This window comes from Xiphophorus maculatus, chromosome 18 (assembly GCF_002775205.1).
Source record: "Xiphophorus maculatus strain JP 163 A chromosome 18, X_maculatus-5.0-male, whole genome shotgun sequence".
Taxonomy (NCBI): Eukaryota; Metazoa; Chordata; class Actinopteri; order Cyprinodontiformes; family Poeciliidae; genus Xiphophorus; species Xiphophorus maculatus.
The window spans coordinates 15,722,055-15,739,050 of record NC_036460.1 but is presented as its reverse complement, the minus strand read 5'-3'; the positions used below and the strand labels follow the sequence as shown (position 1 = coordinate 15,739,050).

The window sequence follows — 16,996 nt, the reverse complement described above, 5'->3', positions numbered from 1 at the left end:
CATAACCTCAAGTTTGAAGAATCCTTATTCACCAAACAAACAAGAGCAGAACAAAAACAGATAGTACATTTTGTGGTGGTTTTCAATCTTGGTTTTCAAATTAGTGTTGTGCTTTAAGGAATACGCAGTGCTGTCTGACAAATACAAAACAGAAAGACACTGCTGGGGCTCTAACCTTCAGTAAACCACAGCACTTAGTACAACGAAGCCTTTATCTTCCAGCAGGGGGCAGCACTCAGCAACGGCTCCTCGTTTCTCAGAGGAAATGAGTCGATGTAGTTCCGGGTTTGTGCTGACGCGTCCCTCTTCCTCTCATTCACCGACGTGTCAGTCCTCTTCAGTCCGCTCTGAGTAGTTTCCACACCGGCCTCCCTGCCAGAAAAAATGCCCCCGAAAGGCAGCAACAAGCAGCAGTCCGAGGAGGACCTCCTCTTGCAGGACTTCAGCAGAAATCTGTCGGCAAAGTCAACGGCTTTGTTTTACGGGAATGCCCTCATCGTTTCAGCCATTCCTATCTGTGAGTACAAGAAAGAAAAAAAAAAAACAGCCGCTGCTAACTGCCTCAGCTAACGCTGAAGGACTAGAAAAGTATAAACAAAAACGAGGAGCGTTTAAGAAAGTAAACGCCACGTAATGGATTAATGATTTAAAGCAACAGTAATGATAGAAATGGCTAAAGTTGTGCTACGTTTGAACATTGTGTTCACGCACCTTTAAGTTTTCCAAATGTCTTACTACCACAATTTCCTTTTTGTATTTTTTGAGCTGTTGTGATAAACCAGCACAAAGTTGTGAAGTGTGATGGGAGCTGTAAAGATAACAATTAGTGCTGATTTTATGAAAGAGTAGCAAAAGGAGAGTCACTTTGAAAAGTCATTTCATTTGCAGTTTACCTGCATCATGTCAGGGACACGTGGAAGAGGGTAGTCTGCAAAACATTGTGTGGCTAAAAACTAACTAAATATCTTTCTGAACATATCATCGCCATGGTGAAACATGGTGGCAGCATCAGGGAATCTGCTCAAATCTGACTGGATGATGGGTGGAGATAAATAAAGGACTAAACCATCCGAAACCATAAAAAGATTTGAGTCTGGGGATGACTCAAATCTTCCATCCAGCAGTCTTCCACGAAACAAAACATGCAACCAGATCCACAATTACATGGTTTAGATGAAAGCATATTCATATACTAGAATGACTCAAAATCAGGATCTGAATCCACCTGAGAATCTGTTTTAAAGCTTAAACTGAATTTCAGATGCTCTCCATCCAGCCTGACTAGACGAGTTGTTTTAAAACAAACTGGTATGTATTTACATCTGTGTTTGCAGCAGGTAGATGTACCCTGAAAGACTTGGAAGTGGTAATTACAGGGTTTCCCCCAGCGTATTATAAGCCTGGCGGGCCACCAGGCTTTACTTGTGCCCCCACCAGGCTTTTTTTCTTTTTTAAAATGTTTGCATTTTTTAAAGACTTTATAGTTGGTGTTTCGGTATTAATCTTCAATATTTAAATAACGCATAAATATCAAGTGATATTTTCAAATTTCCTGCCAACTTTAAACAATTTTTAACTTGAAAACACAACAGACTGCTGGATGAATAACTGCCCTGGCGCCCAACCACCACTAGCAAGTTTTCTGGGGGGAAACCTAGAATTGGAGCAAAAAGTGGTTCTTCTGAGTTATTGTTTCAGGGGAAATCGATGCAACACAACATTTTTGACTTTTTACTTTTAAAGATTGAAAAGACGTTTAGATTTTGTGCTCCTTGTCTCCTACTGTGCTGTATTTTGTGTTAGTTACATATACACTAACAAGTACATTCAAGTTTATGGTTGTGGTGAAGCTTTTTCAAGATATGGTCCCATTTAAGTCTTTATCTGAGTGATTTAGGGAGAAAATAACTTCGTTAGGATGACCCCATGGTGCAGTTTTGATAGTTGTGCTTCTTCAATGCAGTTTGTGTTAAAGCAGTGAGAAATGGTTCATTTAAGTCCACAAAGGCTTCAAATGTTAGTCGAGGTGTAGCATCGACACAATGAAATTGTATTTCAGATTGTGTTTTTTCTTTGTATGTGACCTCACAGGGTTGTTCTGGAGGATCTGGCACATGGACCTCGTCCAGTCTGCGGTGCTGTACGCCGTCATGACCCTGGTCAGCACATACCTGGTCGCGTTCGCCTACAAGAACGTCAAGTTTGTACTCAAACACAAGTAAGAATAATGAAAAGAGCAGCTCAGTCGACCACATTGACAAAATAGGAAAATGTTGGCGGAAAGATATATGTAAATTTGCACAATTTCTCAATTTTTGTTTGCCAAGTTAATCTGCTTTGAAATAGAGTTTCAATGAAATGACTGTTTTGTTTGTTTTTGTTTCAGAGTGGCTCAGAAACGAGAGGATGCCGTTTCCAAAGAGGTAACCAGGAAGCTGTCTGAAGCAGACAATCGCAAGATGTCACGCAAAGAGAAGGATGAAAGGTGAAACTTTCTTCCCCTCTTTTTTTTTTTAAGGTTGATAAATTAAGCCAAACTGAACATTGTTTTGTATTTTTAAAAGGAAATAAACCCAAAGCTTTACTGCATTTTATCTGAACATCATTAGTGAGAAAGAGATTGACTCAGTTTTTCTTTTTCTCCAGGATCCTGTGGAAGAAGAATGAGGTGGCCGACTATGAAGCCACCACCTTCTCCATCTTTTACAACAACACCCTCTTCCTGGTGCTCGTCATCGTCGCTTCCTTCTTCTTGCTCAAGAACTTCAACCCCACTGTGTATCCTTTCAGTCAAATTACTTTTCAATGTTGACTACATGAGATTTGTGGAGGTCAGAATTTAAATACTCTGCACAACTTATCAGAAATTTCTTTTAGAACCACTGCCTAGATCCGAAATGTCATTTATCCATTCTCGATATGTACTTGGTTCAAGCTACAGATCTTCTTTAATCTGCCTTTCCCCATTTGTGGAGAGAGGGACATTGTAAATATGTGAAATTAGTTGTTGCCTTGGAAAAGTGAATTATTTTCTCCTTAACCTTTTGCTTCCTAGCAACTACATTCTGTCCATCAGCGCCTCTTCAGGACTCATTGCTCTTCTGTCCACCGGCTCCAAGTAAACCAAGAAGAAAATGGACAAGAAGTTGGAGGGATAAATGATGGGTGGGAGTGAGTGAGGATGAAGGATTAAGAAAAAGACACAGGATCTAATTTTTTACAGGTTAGGCATGTGGTTTTGGTGTGGATGCAGAGTTCACTTTCATGAAATTGTTTTTGTAACAAATAAAGCAACCAGCTACACTTGTTTGTGTGTTTCATTCATTCATTTAAATATTTTTAAAACCTTTTTTGAACTACAGTAATCTGTTCGAAATGGGGAAAAATGGAGTCAATCTTTGCTTTTTTTGTATAGGTTTTAATGAGGGCAGCAGGTAGGTGTTGCTAATCCATTAGCAGTTGTGTCTGGCTCTGGAGAAGCAGCAGGTTTTGTTTTAACTGCTCTGAAGCATAGAGGTAGGTTTTGACCCAACGCTATCAAGGAGATAAATCAGAAATTACAGTGAAGCAATTGCTGCTGCCAATCAATCTAGGAAGGATTATGGTGTGGTTTCAGTTCGAATTAATCACTCCACATTTCAAGGGATTAACGTCAAACATTTGAAAACATTAACATTCAAGAAGAGTTTTTCCACCTGAATGTAGAATTGTGGAATATTCAGAGCATTGATTTAAAAAAAATATATCAGAAATAGACTTCTGAGCATGCCCTTAAATCTAAGATAAAACACTAAAGTTCAACTCGAGGGCTGATGTCTTCTAACTCTTAGAGGTTTTTTCTGCTTCAACCTGAATCCAAAAATTCGGGCATCAGCAGGTAGAAGTGTCAAACAAAAATACGTGGTGTATTAACGCAAGCCTATAAGACCTGCTGTCAAGCAGTGTGGGGGCAGAGGGGCTGCTGTCGGAGCACCGTGGCACTTTGTGGTCATTTGCCACTTTCAAATCATGCTCTGCAATAAACGGAGTAAAAGGAGATGTTGAATGACCATGAACTCCTTGTACACCAAACTACTCTGGAGCCAACAGCTGCAGGACAATGATGCCAAGCAAAACATCAAATGGGAAGCCAGAAGCAAACTAGAGGTAAGGTTAATCCAGTCAAGGCCCTCAATAATTAGGGAGAATAACGTAAAACAAAAAATCTGAAGTTGTTTCTACAAGATCTTAAATGATTTATTCCCACAACTGAATCAAAAGTGGATTTTTCCACATGGCTGTGTTTTATCTTATTTTGCATAAAAGCAAAGACACGGTTTTCATTGGCAATACATGTATTTATTATCACACATTCATATAGAGTATTTACAGAGAGAGCACTCGTCAGCAAAGAGACAGTACACTTGCTTAGAACGGCACATGAGGAAAACAATGACTGGAACAATGTTGGGGGATTTTTGTATCATATTTTACTAAATTAGAATTAAGATTACTGGATCAATTACTTTGTTCCATTTTGTCTTTTTGTTCTTTGTTGTTGCGTAGCTGCTGATGAATGAAATATTTTGCTCTTGCATCCAGCAGCCAGTGAGTCTACCTGTTATATTGCCCATATCAGCTCTTTTAAATGGCTTCACTGCTTTGAAATCCAGCTTGCTGCAGTCTGTGGAACTAGATGTTTTTTACTTTTTGGTGGATAAGAAACACTAAAGTGTTCAAATATGTGGTTCAAGGATATTTTTCCCTAAGCCAGTCATAAAACAATTTGCACTAATTACACTGCATTTCATATTATTCAACCTTACCTTTTATTCGTTCTAGTATTTTCCTTATACCGTGAATATTCCTGTGCACTCACCTTCACATCTACTCCAACAATGTGAAGCTCAGGGACAAGAAGCAAATCTATTTAAGATGGAATAAAAATTCAGGATACAATTTTCTGCTATGTTAACAGACAAAATACAAGCTAAGGTTTGCGGTTAATCTTTACTTTCAGAGAGTTTCTGCCTTAGAGCTGCAGTTTTGGTTCTGAGTGTAATGTTCTGACAATTCTTTGTTGAAATAACAAACCTCATTTAAGTATATAACCATTATACTGAATGCTAAGTAATTTTCCAACATGTTTCAGAGGAACACCTATGCACCACATACCAACTTTATAATGAAAGACATCCCTGAATGTATCTCTTAGGACCGGGGTGAAGGCACTCTACCAGGCAGCCACAGTCTAACAGACTGATGAGCAAAGTGACGACTTGAACACAAACTCTAAATACAGACACTTAAAACCAGCCAGAATGTATTTCTCACTTAATTCCAGTGATGGAGACTTTTTGTAGTGTAGATCAAGAGATCTTCAAACTTTCTGAAGGTCTTTTTGTTGGATGTTTTCACACATTTGGTCTGACTATGAGTAAATGAATCTTATTGCGTCATTAAAAATCAGGGAAATGGTCAGGTGGAGATAAAAGTAAGAGAAAAAAACAATTACAAGCCGATTAAAGGCATCACCCTTTTGCTGATCATCTACTGTCTTAGAAGTATTACTGCCTTTTTAAGAATTACCTTGTTGGGGCTAAAAGTGACATTTCTTATTTGTTCGAATACTTTTTCATTGAAACCAACAACACCTAAAGATTCAATTTGTCCAATTTGATCAAATGTGTTGACAAAACCAGTTCTTATCTTTAACGTAGGAGTTTTCTTTTTTATATATTAAGTTTCTAAGGATTAGAATTCAGTTTCAAGTATTGAGCCGACAATGTGTAGAAAAGCAAATAAAGTCAAAAGAAAACTTTGTAAACGAAGGCATTCAGAAAATTGAATCAAATATTGATCAAGACCAGATTACCAGAAAGTCTGTCTCCTTGGAATAATATGTAAAGAAAAGAGGTTTTCCTCCAAACATTTAAACACAAACCTCGTATGTGGAGAACTTAAGTTTCATGATGACTGCTTGTGTTTTTCACAAATTTCAAAACAGCTACATTTCTCTTTCTTGTAAATTAGGAAAAAGCACAATATCCTTTATTTAGACAGCTGACCACCAACGAGTTGGGGAGGGGCAGCACCAGGTTAATTCCTGTCACGTCATCACTTTCTCTGGGATCCCATTTAAAAACATAAAATCACACAATTTGACAAAAAATTTTACAGGTCTTAAAAAAAAAAAGATTAGATATTTTCAGCAAATTCCCAGTTCTTTTCTTCCTAAATCAGTTTTGTTTTGAAATGTTTGCGAGGTCCAGGGTTCGTAATCCTTCTGAGGCAGTCGTCTCAAAGTAAGATGTAAGACAAAGGCTGCTTTTCATTTCTCCTCAAAGTGTGGAACCATCTGTCAAGCACAAAAACAGTTCGCTACTGAGATTTAAAGGCCGACTGTGCTGCAAGTCAACACATGGACACCAAGGACAAGACCGTGACTCAGCTGAAACCTGGCCAACATCTTTTTCTACTCATCTCAACGATGGCTTATTTTCCAGATGAAACAGAACTAAGGGAGTACATAAAGGGCAACTGCCACAAACTACTGAAAAGTCAGAATATGAATGATTACGACAGGAGTTTGGTGTTTATCATTAAACCTGTTACATAACTAAGTAAAAGCTAATTCAGGCCAGTTCATAGTTAACTTCACAAATGGGAAACAATTCGTACTACATTTGGATTTCCTTGAGGAGAGAAAAATGAAGACTTTGTGGCTGTCGAATCACTCTGAGCGAGGATGATGAAATCTCTGTGATGTGCAGTGAGCAATAAAATATCTCTATTTACATCTCATTTATAGATTTCTCATACAGTACAGCAAAGCCCTCATATGCAAGACAGGCTTCTTGTAGTTTGCTTATGTAACAAGATTAGCCTTAAACCTCTATATATACATTTAACATCCTCAAACAAGCTATTTTTTTCAAATGTCAAAATAGACTTTTAGATCCTATGAGCAGTTTAGAACAATTATTTTCCACACATGACAAGCTTATTCCGTCATATTGTGGTTTAAAACCAGTGTTTTCCCCCTCGAATATCTTAAATTGTTTCCATTAATACAGTCAAAGCTCTTTGAAGAAATTAGTGATGCTGCTTCAGTTCACAAGTAAATACTCTTTTTCTTTTGTGACTTTAAGCTGAGCAATCCACATGTTTTACTCGTCTCCGTTTTGTGGAAGATGTCTGCAGTTCCTTAAAATTTCCACACGAGGGCGACATGCGTCACGTTTGCCCATTTCTTCTCGAGTCCAGTTCTTTTTCTTTTTTCTTTCTGGTACCACAATCCGCTTGCTTCACCAGAGTCACACAGCAGACAAGCTTGCAGCATTTTTGACCAAAAACTTATCAAAAAGAAGAAGGAGGCACACTGTAGCAGAGAAACATGCATCTGGTTGTTGCTATACTCAGGGATCTGCAGCCAGAAATATCTATTCACTAGCCTACTGTAAATATAGGGATCGATTGCATTTAGAAGGCATTTTAAAGACGAGTTGAGCCGATGAGTGTCGAGGTCTTATTTATATTCATAAAGCTTGTTTTTGCAAGACGTGTGAGGGAGTCACCTTGTTGTTGGTAACTACTGGAAGATGTTTCATCCCAGGACTTTAGCAGGCACCTCTGACGAAGGAGGTGAGAGTTTGAAGCGCTTATGGTAATTTATTTTGCTACGCTGTTTGGCATATTAATAAAAGGTTTGAATAAGGTATTTGTTTCAGCATGCATCTGAGGTCTCTACTCATTTGAGGTTTGTCTAATTTCTATACATAAGGTGCCTCTACTGGAGTACTTTTCTATGAAACAAAACATGTTTGCAATATGAATTTTGTGCTTAAATGAACTGTTAATACAAGCGTTATATGTTTTCTGATTAATTATTAAGGTGCACTTAAAAAAGGCACTTTAATTTTAAATAGTTCTGCAATGTCTCTTTGTCTTCATGAACCATCTGGAGTTAATGAGGAGTCTAATATCTCTAAAAATGAGATGTAGTAGTAAACATATTAAAATCTCGACATAAATGAGTATCAGAACTTTAACCTTTTCTAGCAGTGGGTCTAGTGTTTCAATAATTTAAGCATGCTGTTGGATCTAAGCTACTCTGGTCTCTGCATAGTTCTATTTCTGTATCTTTGCACGCTAGCTGAGTAGCAAATGCCTTTGATTGGTGGTGGAAAGTTTTGATCGACTAAGCTGCGGTCGAGGCCATGGAAAGTCTGAGCTTTTCTTGGCTAAGCTGGACTGCACCTGAGATGAACACGGTAGAGCTGATCGAACCATAAGTCTCGGCTGAAGATAGTTACAGAATGCAATGGTTGGATGTAGCAAGGTTGTCCGTTTCCGGCTAGAGTGGTCTGTGGCTTGTTAGGCACATCCAAGGAGAGAGCTGTGGATCTGAACTCTGAACCAAGGAGGGTTCAAGGTGTAGGTGAAGTTAGGTAGTCGTCAGTAGACCTCTTGTCGGTCCATCAGCCCGGTCTCTAAGAGCGATAGTCCTTCTTAGTGTATGGTCTGTTGCCAAGGATGTGGTCAATGTCCGACACAATGTGAGAGGTCATCTTAGGGAGGACCTGGACAAAACAGAGAGTTTTTACCTGAGGCTGAAAGCAGGAAATAAAGTGAGACAAACGGAACCAAAGGTTATATTTTGAATATATTGCAAAAGATGTAAAGATGAAAAAGTGGCCATTTTCATCCATCTGTTTTTTTAAGTTTCCACATTTAAAGCCTGCCCACAGTCAAAATACTCACTGTAAACAGGACTTAACTATTTGTATTTATACTTTAAAAAGTGGCCATCAATACATAAATAAGGAAGACAAACTCTAGAACTGTGACTATGGAAAAAATATGAACTTTTGACTTTGCAGATCTGTAGGAAACATTTTGGTTAGATGTTTTACTGAACCTTATGCACATCCTCTGAAACTAATCCTGAACATGGTTGACTATAACTAGTGATGTGGCGTTCACAAACAATCCGATTCTTTTGAACGACTCTATACCATGAACTATAGGACTCAATTCTGTTCGTGAGAACTATTCTTTGATTTTTACATCTTTGCTTGCTGCACTGCACACTGCAGTAATTATCATTCTTTTTAATTTAAAATGTTTCTTATTTAAAAGTCAAATAAATAAAGTAAAACAAATGGCTGGACATATCACTTTATGGTGGCAGATGTATAGTGATATACAGCTCTGTACATGACACTGACACAGGAGAGAGGGTAGCAGTAGTCACGGTACGCTCCCTTCTCCTTGGTTTCTTCTGTTTGCTGTTCAATGTTCATAGTTGGGTGTTTACCATTAATGTGTTGCCTTAATTATTACATTTAATGATTCACAAAAAGATTTTTGTTTCTGCCAAAGCAACTCAAGTCCACATTTTTCCTCCACTGGTTGTTACATTTTCCTTTTTTATGACAAATAACACTCAAATGTTACTAATGCACACAACACTTGCAGAAAAGCTACATGGAATAAGGATAAAATGGTTTGTTCTTAGAAAAATGTACTTTTTAAAACATTTATCATTTGAACTCTTTGAAGTGAATGAATCCTGACAATTTCCTGGAAAGAGCCATAAACTCCCACCTCTAATGCTAACCATCCACAACAAAACCAGCCACTATGGTTTTCAAAATCACAAATGACGCATGAATGAAATAATTACTAAAAAACAATTAATTACTAATTAATTTGAATTGAACATGGCATGACATTATCCACACGTGTAACGCCCCAGATGCATGTGAAACTAGGCGGGTGAAAACAGAAAAGTCGGCTTGTGTTTGTACCTGGATGGCCCCGAGGTTCTCTGTAAGCTGCTCAGGGTTGGATGTTCCCAGAAGGACTGAGCTCACTCCTTCGTTTCTTAAACACCATGCTGGAGAAAATCGCAATGAATACCCCCTCCCTGATAACTAAGCACTGAATATTATAAACAGGAGAAAGGTCAGCGTTCAGTCTGTCCTTCAACTGCATGCGGGATTCTCAGTGGAGTTAGCTTTGTTTTTAACTTTAGTGTTCTGTAATACTGTCGAATACAAGAACGAATATGAAATGTCTGCACTTTAGTGTAACAGGCAGTCAGTCCTAGCTAGGAAACATGCATTTTGATGATATCTTTTGAAGGTTAACATTACTATCAAGATGCAGTCTAAGACGCTCCTTCAGCAGAATGTGCCACTCAGCCTTACCCACAGCCAGCTGAGGCAACGTGCAGCCCAGCTTCTCTGCAATGTGGTTTAGCTCCTTCAGCTTAGCTTGCTGCTTTCTTCCATCCTCGCTTACTATTTTCTCCTTCAGCCACTGATACGACTGGCAGAAGATACGAGACAGACAGAATGAGTGATCAGTAGAACAAGAAGACATTTCAAGAGACCAAGAACAAGAAAGACTAAAAAAAGGGAAAAAAGAGGTCAATTTTGCCGTTTCATTCATAGAGCTGCATGCTTTAGGCATCATACAACAAAGGCTCTATTTAAATTCTTCAACCTGCTCTAGTGAATGTTGTGAGGAGCATAGCAGGTGACCTTTAGGCATACTGACCTTCATTGAGGCCCTTGACGATTCTGGGATGCCGTTTTCATATTTTCCCGTAATGATGCCACACGCTAGTGGTGACCAAGTCATTGCGCCAACTCCTGTGATGATGGAATTCAAAATGGGAGTTAAGACATGGAGCTGCAGTCTCCAGCTGAACTTCTGCCTCACAGGGCACCGCTCCCCTGCTCGGGTCCCTAGCCTAGTGGCAGCAGAATATAGCAAACACCTGGTGGAATCTGCTGAGCTCATTATACAAACTATTTCTCAGCTCAGCGCTCCACAGTTGTAAACAGCATCATGGGGGAGCGCTGTTGTGATGACATGCTGATGGCGGAAAGAATAAGATTTTTTTTAAAAAGACAGAGGCCAATTTCAAGAAATTAATTGCAAAGTCAAATTTTTCTTTTAAGTTGTTTTTGCCGAATGCAGCATTTTTATAAGAACTGAAGGCAACATGGTTACTTTATGATGCTAGAAAATGGCACCATGTGCTGGGAAAATACATAAAAGCCTCCTTTAAATGAAATCATCATTTTAAAACCATATTTTGTATTAGACTAGATTACATTTTTCTGGTATTAAAATTTATCTGAGAGGGACGAAAAAGTAAAACCAAAAGACATACTGTATATAGAAGGACAAATACATTTTCTTATCACTTCAACTATAGAAAATATGTAGATATTCATGTTTTAGGTAACATGTCAGAACATTACAGTAGGTTTCCTAACCAGGTTAAGTTTGTGTTGAATCAGTACTTTTAGCCTGTCCTGTAAAAACGTCTACTGGACAAAATAGATTAAGGTTGAGGAAATGACTTGTAGGTGCTGGTGTACATGCAGTGAATGAAAAAGTGTCTTTTTAAAAAAATCAGCAGCCTGGTCAGCCCAGCAAAAAGACATTTTTACACATTGACATAAAGAATACTTGCCTATTTTATGATAAAGTTCAGGGAGTTGCACCTCCACTTTCTCTCTCTGAAAGAGGTGATATTCTGCCTGTTCGCACACCGGAGGGATCAAATTAAACTGCCGTGCCACCGAATACGCCTCCTAGTAATTTAAGAGAATTAAAAAAAGGGGGAAATGAATAGTTATTGTTATACTGTAGTCTAATTATAAAGTGATTTTCATACTATATCATTCTCGTTCAGATATACAGTATATGCCTGCAAGAGCAAGGCCAAATTTGTAATGCACAGCTTAGAGTCAGAGAATCAATCTTCTGTACTGATTCCCTGAGACATCATACTGAAAGCTTTTAATCATATCTATTCTTTCCCTGTGTATTTCAAGAGCAAAATACTGAAGCAAGCACACAAACATGTTTTTCTCCTTGTTTTTTCTATAAAGTCTCACAGCACAGCACATATAAACCCAATTCTAGTTATAACCCTGAAAAACTTGAAAACATCAAAACTTATAGGTGTCAGTGAATTCCCAGTCTTCAGCCATCAGAAAGTTAGATAAGCGACTCCCTCGCCCCAAACGCTCACAATAAAATGGTTGATTATTTAAACCATCTTTTATTTGTTTGTCTCCTGCCCTCATCCAGCCTAACAATTACTAGCTACCCTCATGTACTGCAGTTTGTGACATACGGCTCCAGCCTGATCATGTGGGTCGGCGCACACATACAGCAAATAGCTGCCTTGTCACGTACACTTCAACGCCCCCTTTTAGCCCCCTTCATTACCGAAGCTGTCTAAATAGCAGAGCTGTCACTAGGGCCTGAACTATTCAGGATATAAACTCCCTTTCAGCGAGATCACAGGGAGAGAAGATGAATACAGATTGCAGCGTGTCTACAAAGGGCGTGAAGAAGAGGATATAAGACGGGTGTTTTGTTCACCGCTGTTAGTTTGTGCTCCCAGTCTCAGATCTTCAGGGAAACACAGGATTGCCTTAGCCCTAATTACAAGCTCATGCAGGCGCATCAGGAGTTACGTGACCAGGGGTCACTGGTTGTTTTACTTCATGCAGTATCAAGCACTCTTACCTGGGTGTCTGAATCAAGAGTGACCAGACTCTGACTTGTCTCTTACCACCTTTGCATTTTGATTCAAAACTTCATTTTAGTGATCAGTATCAGTGATCATTCTTGGTGGATCTCTTCCAGTTCTGTCAAACTCCTCCTTACCTAGCCGAACCATAAACCTTGATAACACCAGAACCACAAGAGGCCTTCATTTAACATTGCTGCATGATCTGAGAATATTTCTCTCCAGATTGATCTTGGGAGGCCAGTTGTGAGCAATAATAACCAAAGGTTCAAATGTTTCTTTTTTGCTGCTGCATATAAACAATCTTTCATCTTGGCTATTTCTTCAACCTGCTGGTTTCTTGCCTTTCTCCATCCCTGCCTGCAGTAAAATATTTGGATAGAAGCTACTTTTGCTGATCGTGAGGCCTGTTATTCCGCTTCCTGTGGTCTTTACGAAGGCTAAAATCTCATTAGTGGAACACTTTTATTACCAAATATCTCCAACAATCCTGCCAAAGAGATGTTCTTGCGGCCTAAAGTTGTGATGATGCTTAGGCTATGAGGAAAGTCCCCCAAACTGCGCAGAAAGAGGGCAGCTTTCCTCTTGAAATATTTAGGAGGATATGGTAAAAGAGCAATGGGCCTGAGGATTCACGCCATGATGCCATTCTCATAAATTCAGACCTCAAGTTGTCCACTACTACCTGCCAGGGTTCTAAGTCTTTATTTCCTGACATTTGGCTCTGTTCCTCAAAGTTCTGTTGGCGACCTTTTCCAGGTGAGAAACTGGCTCCTCAATTATTGATGGGATGGAATTAGGATTCATCCTGTGTTTTCCTCACTTCCCTCAGAAGTAAGAAATGTGTTCAAGCAGAAGATCTTCATGTTCAGTTCCAGATTTTTGGTCTATTCGATTTTCTTTGAATGCGAGTCAATTGCTCTAAAGCAGGGGTGGGCACTCCTGGTCCTCGAGGGCCGGTGTCCTGCAACTTTTAGATGCATCTCTACTTCAACACACCTGAGTCAAATAATGAGGTCGTTAACAGGACTCTGGAGAACTTGACTGCACTTAGGAGGAGATTCAGCTGTTGGATTCAGGTGTGTTGGACCAGGGAGACATCTAAGAGTTGCAGGACACCGGCCCTCGAGGACCGGGAGTGCCCACCCCTGCTCTAAAGTAACCTGCATGTGTGGGATAAGACATAATGTCACATGCAGTTTATGTAATTTAGTGAAATAAATGCCGTTGCTACACACCAACATGTGTGTATTAGACTAGCAATTATGTTATGATAAAACTTATTTTAAAGGAGACTGGATCAAACAACAGAAAGTGACATGTTGGTGTAACTACCTTGTAAGTAGGATTGTTCAGCATAGATTGTGAATACAAAGTCATGCAGTTTTCACAGAGCAGCAGTCACATTGTGTGCTGTGAAGTTTGTCTATTGTTCATTTTTTACTTCCTGCTGTCAAACTCTTCCTGAGCAGAATCGAGGGTCTGACGTGAAAGCTGTCAGAAAGGCAACGTGATTGTCCAGAACGAGGTCGCTGTGGAAGTTATCTAAATTTTAGGATCACTGATAATAATTTGGCTTTTAGAATCTTTTAAAACAAAAAGACAAATCACAGTCCAGAGCTCAATAAACACAACGTAGAGCAATACAGAGCTTCATATGTGGCACAACCAGCCAGTCCAAGAGACATGCTCAGTGTTTGCTGATGCTTGCCTGCTGGCGCTCTTAAGGTGACCAAAAATGTGTTTAAAATCCTTCGTATTGCAGCTGAAATTGTGCAAACCATTGTAATCCTGGTCAAGGACGCTGATGTTATATGAAATAAATTATATTTCTGGAGTTAAAGTAAAGGCAGTGTTACATTTTAATTATACTAGGATGTGACTTCGTAACAAGTTTAGACTGAAAATGTAATCTTCAGCACTCAGGAGGATGATGTGTACTGGTTTTTACTTTCCTAGAATGTTCCACACTGTGTTGAATTATTTCAGATACTTTCCTCTTTTATTTTAGTTACTCCAAGAGAATCTGCTAGAGACATTTAAGAAAAGCGGAGAGGTACTTACCATGATCTCCATAGCTGTCCACCGAGACGTCCCCCAATACATGGCCATGCCTTGGTTTATCACGTAGGTCATAGCTCGAACAATTTCTGCAGAAAATGCACATTTTAAATAATACCAATCAGCTGGATGGAGAGTAAGCAAGTCATTGATTTAATTCACTAAATGAAGTGTTAACAACAGAACAATACTCATCTAATGTTAACAAAACTATAAACACTGTCGATCCTTTTACGGGATTAAAAAGGCATTAAATAGTCGCTTCCAATGAGTTTCAGTCATAAAAGGAGAAAAGAAGTATTTTCTAGTTCTATGACCACTACGAGTTTGGTTTGTGTACTTTTCTTCCCCAAGAATACATAAAAGAGAAGAACATATTCTGGGGCTGAGACAATTTATCAAATGAATTCTGATTAATCTGTAATTTCAGTCTACATGCTATAAAACATGCCATTTGCTGAAAGAACACTCTAGGAGCAGATATTGTACAAAGAATGTATACATTAAGATAAGAAACATTCTTTGTTTATAAGTGTATTTTACCCAGAACTCCTCTAGTTGCATAATTAAGTTTTACCAAGTTAAAATTCTGTAAAAAAAATAATAAAAAGTTAAAAAAAATCTCTTATGCGTACCTTTTGCTATCCAATCATTCATTGGCTAATTGAAAAAAACAGTCAAAATCTGAGCTGTATTGATGCTAAATGAAACAGGGCTGAACTTTTCACATGTTGATGTCAGAAGTAGTTTTTAGCTGCAAATTATCAAGCGTATAGTGAAGGAATGCTTTGTTAATGCATTTTTGGTAATGAGATTTTTTTTTTTATTGGAAAAATGAAAATTAATAATTTGCTTATTTTTATTTTCCTTTTTACTTGTAACCCCAAGAGGTCAGTAGAAAAATCTGCAGAATGTGTTACTTGTTTTATCAGATTACTCCATCGTAAGAATAATCCACAGAATAATTTCTAAATTTATGGTTAGCTGCAGCCCTAATATGTTAAGGCAACATGTTGTTAATCCGTGATAGCCATCAGACACTGTGAGACCGAGCCAAAGAGAGAAGAAGTAATAGCAGGGGAGGCGTTTTATTTGTGCAAACTTTTCAGTCTAGAATAAACGATTGGATACAGAATGACTGAGAAATTCTCAGTCATTCTGTATTCAATGATGGTAGTATGAAAATACCATCCCTTGTGGGACAGGAGTTCATAATTTAGTTCTATTTTTGTAAATAAAAAATAAAAATACTACTACCTGTAAATTGGTTTGTCCCAAACTTTTAAAACTCAGGGATTTTCTAACAAGCTCACATACTCAAAGCCCCTGTGATCACATTCAATCTGCTGCATTTTTAACAGAGCAATTAAAACTCAAACACTGCTGACTGGGCAAGCCGGGAGCAGTCAGGGCCAACAAAAACTCAAATTAGGACCGTCGTTATGGTTATTCATCATCACAATATGTTCACTCCAATTATAGCGCCATCCGTCACTGTGGCGGGACTCTTATTTTTCAAGTAGTTCTCGGCAAGACAGCAGATAATGTACAGTAATAAAACAAATAGAAAACAAATAATGGCAACAGAGTTCTAGGGCGGGAGAAGGAAACGTGCAATCGCTGACTAGAATAAAAGCAAAGTCCAAAAGATCCACCAGAACTTAAAGAAAGGCTTTTATTTTTCCTTTTCATTCAGCAAGAGATAATTAATAACCTGTCTTTCTGAACTGCCTCCTGGCAAAGGAAATAACATGCTGCAATAAAACAACAAAATGTCAATTTCTTTGTTCCTGCTGTGTGTTTCCAACCCTCATCCTGCCCTCCTGACATTTTGTCTGTTTTCTAACCATGCTGGGTTCACATTTAAATGCAACCTGACACAATTTCCGGACCATGTAGTAGGAGTGAGTACAAAGCAAGTCTGTGGAAAGCAGGACAACGTTTCTGATGCTTGAAGGAGGAAGTGACCAGCGAGGGTTCGTAGAGGGGGGGAATGAGCAGGACAAAAGCAATCAATAAGAAGCCGCTGGAATAAGAAAAGGGAGAAGATTTATTGTTTTTTTCAGAACCACAGTTCACACAGCTAAGCCAGAAAAGAAAACAAGGTTTCCACAATAAGGTGTTCAGATCCAAACATCATATCAAATTCCAGCACATTTTCAAATAAATTGAAAACCATTAATCATATGTAAACTACCAAATAAGAGTAAATATACTTTATCAGCTACATTTTAGACCTTTTAGAGGAACAAATAAGGAATTAAGTTAAATTCATCAGTATCAGTAGAAGTCAGTCATTAAAGGTGTCGTCATTCTTGTTCTTATTGTATGTTATATTCTCTAAAAACGTATTTTATGTGGATCTAGCTGTGAAGAAATAAGCACATTTTC

At 38.5% G+C, this 16,996-nt stretch overlaps 2 protein-coding genes across 3 annotated transcripts in view; one reads left to right on the top strand and one right to left on the bottom strand.

Annotated features, from left to right (window-relative positions):
* Positions 1–268: 268 nt before the first annotated feature.
* On the top strand, positions 269–3,303 carry ssr3 (signal sequence receptor subunit 3). The gene is made up of 5 exons (XM_005805927.3): positions 269–517; positions 2,092–2,218; positions 2,387–2,485; positions 2,647–2,778; positions 3,056–3,303. The coding sequence occupies exons 1-5, from the start codon at positions 385–387 to the stop codon at positions 3,120–3,122; spliced, it is 558 nt and encodes a 185-aa protein (XP_005805984.1). The 5' UTR covers positions 269–384; the 3' UTR covers positions 3,123–3,303.
* Positions 3,304–4,316: 1,013 nt separating this feature from the next.
* The window catches only part of kcnab1 (potassium voltage-gated channel subfamily A member regulatory beta subunit 1), a 91,349-nt gene continuing 78,669 nt past the window's right edge, over positions 4,317–16,996 (bottom strand). For both annotated transcript variants that reach the window (XM_023351402.1, XM_005805926.2), the window contains exons 9-14: positions 14,609–14,694; positions 11,474–11,594; positions 10,546–10,640; positions 10,194–10,314; positions 9,792–9,880; positions 4,317–8,561 (exon numbers count right to left, since the gene is read on the bottom strand). In XM_023351402.1, the coding sequence (XP_023207170.1) occupies positions 8,472–8,561; positions 9,792–9,880; positions 10,194–10,314; positions 10,546–10,640; positions 11,474–11,594; positions 14,609–14,694 (602 nt within the window). In that variant the 3' untranslated portion in view covers positions 4,317–8,471. The remainder of the gene's footprint in view (positions 8,562–9,791; positions 9,881–10,193; positions 10,315–10,545; positions 10,641–11,473; positions 11,595–14,608; positions 14,695–16,996) is intronic.

Bases quoted from the DNA above. Each gene is read 5' to 3' on its own strand.
- ssr3 (XM_005805927.3), top strand. From the start codon at position 385: ATGCCCCCGAAAGGCAGCAACAAGCAGCAGTCCGAGGAGGACCTCCTC. The intron at 2,219-2,386 runs GTAAGAATAATG...TTTTTGTTTCAG, and splicing joins AAGTTTGTACTCAAACACAA to AGTGGCTCAGAAACGAGAGG. The intron at 2,779-3,055 runs GTATCCTTTCAG...TTTGCTTCCTAG, and splicing joins AAGAACTTCAACCCCACTGT to CAACTACATTCTGTCCATCA.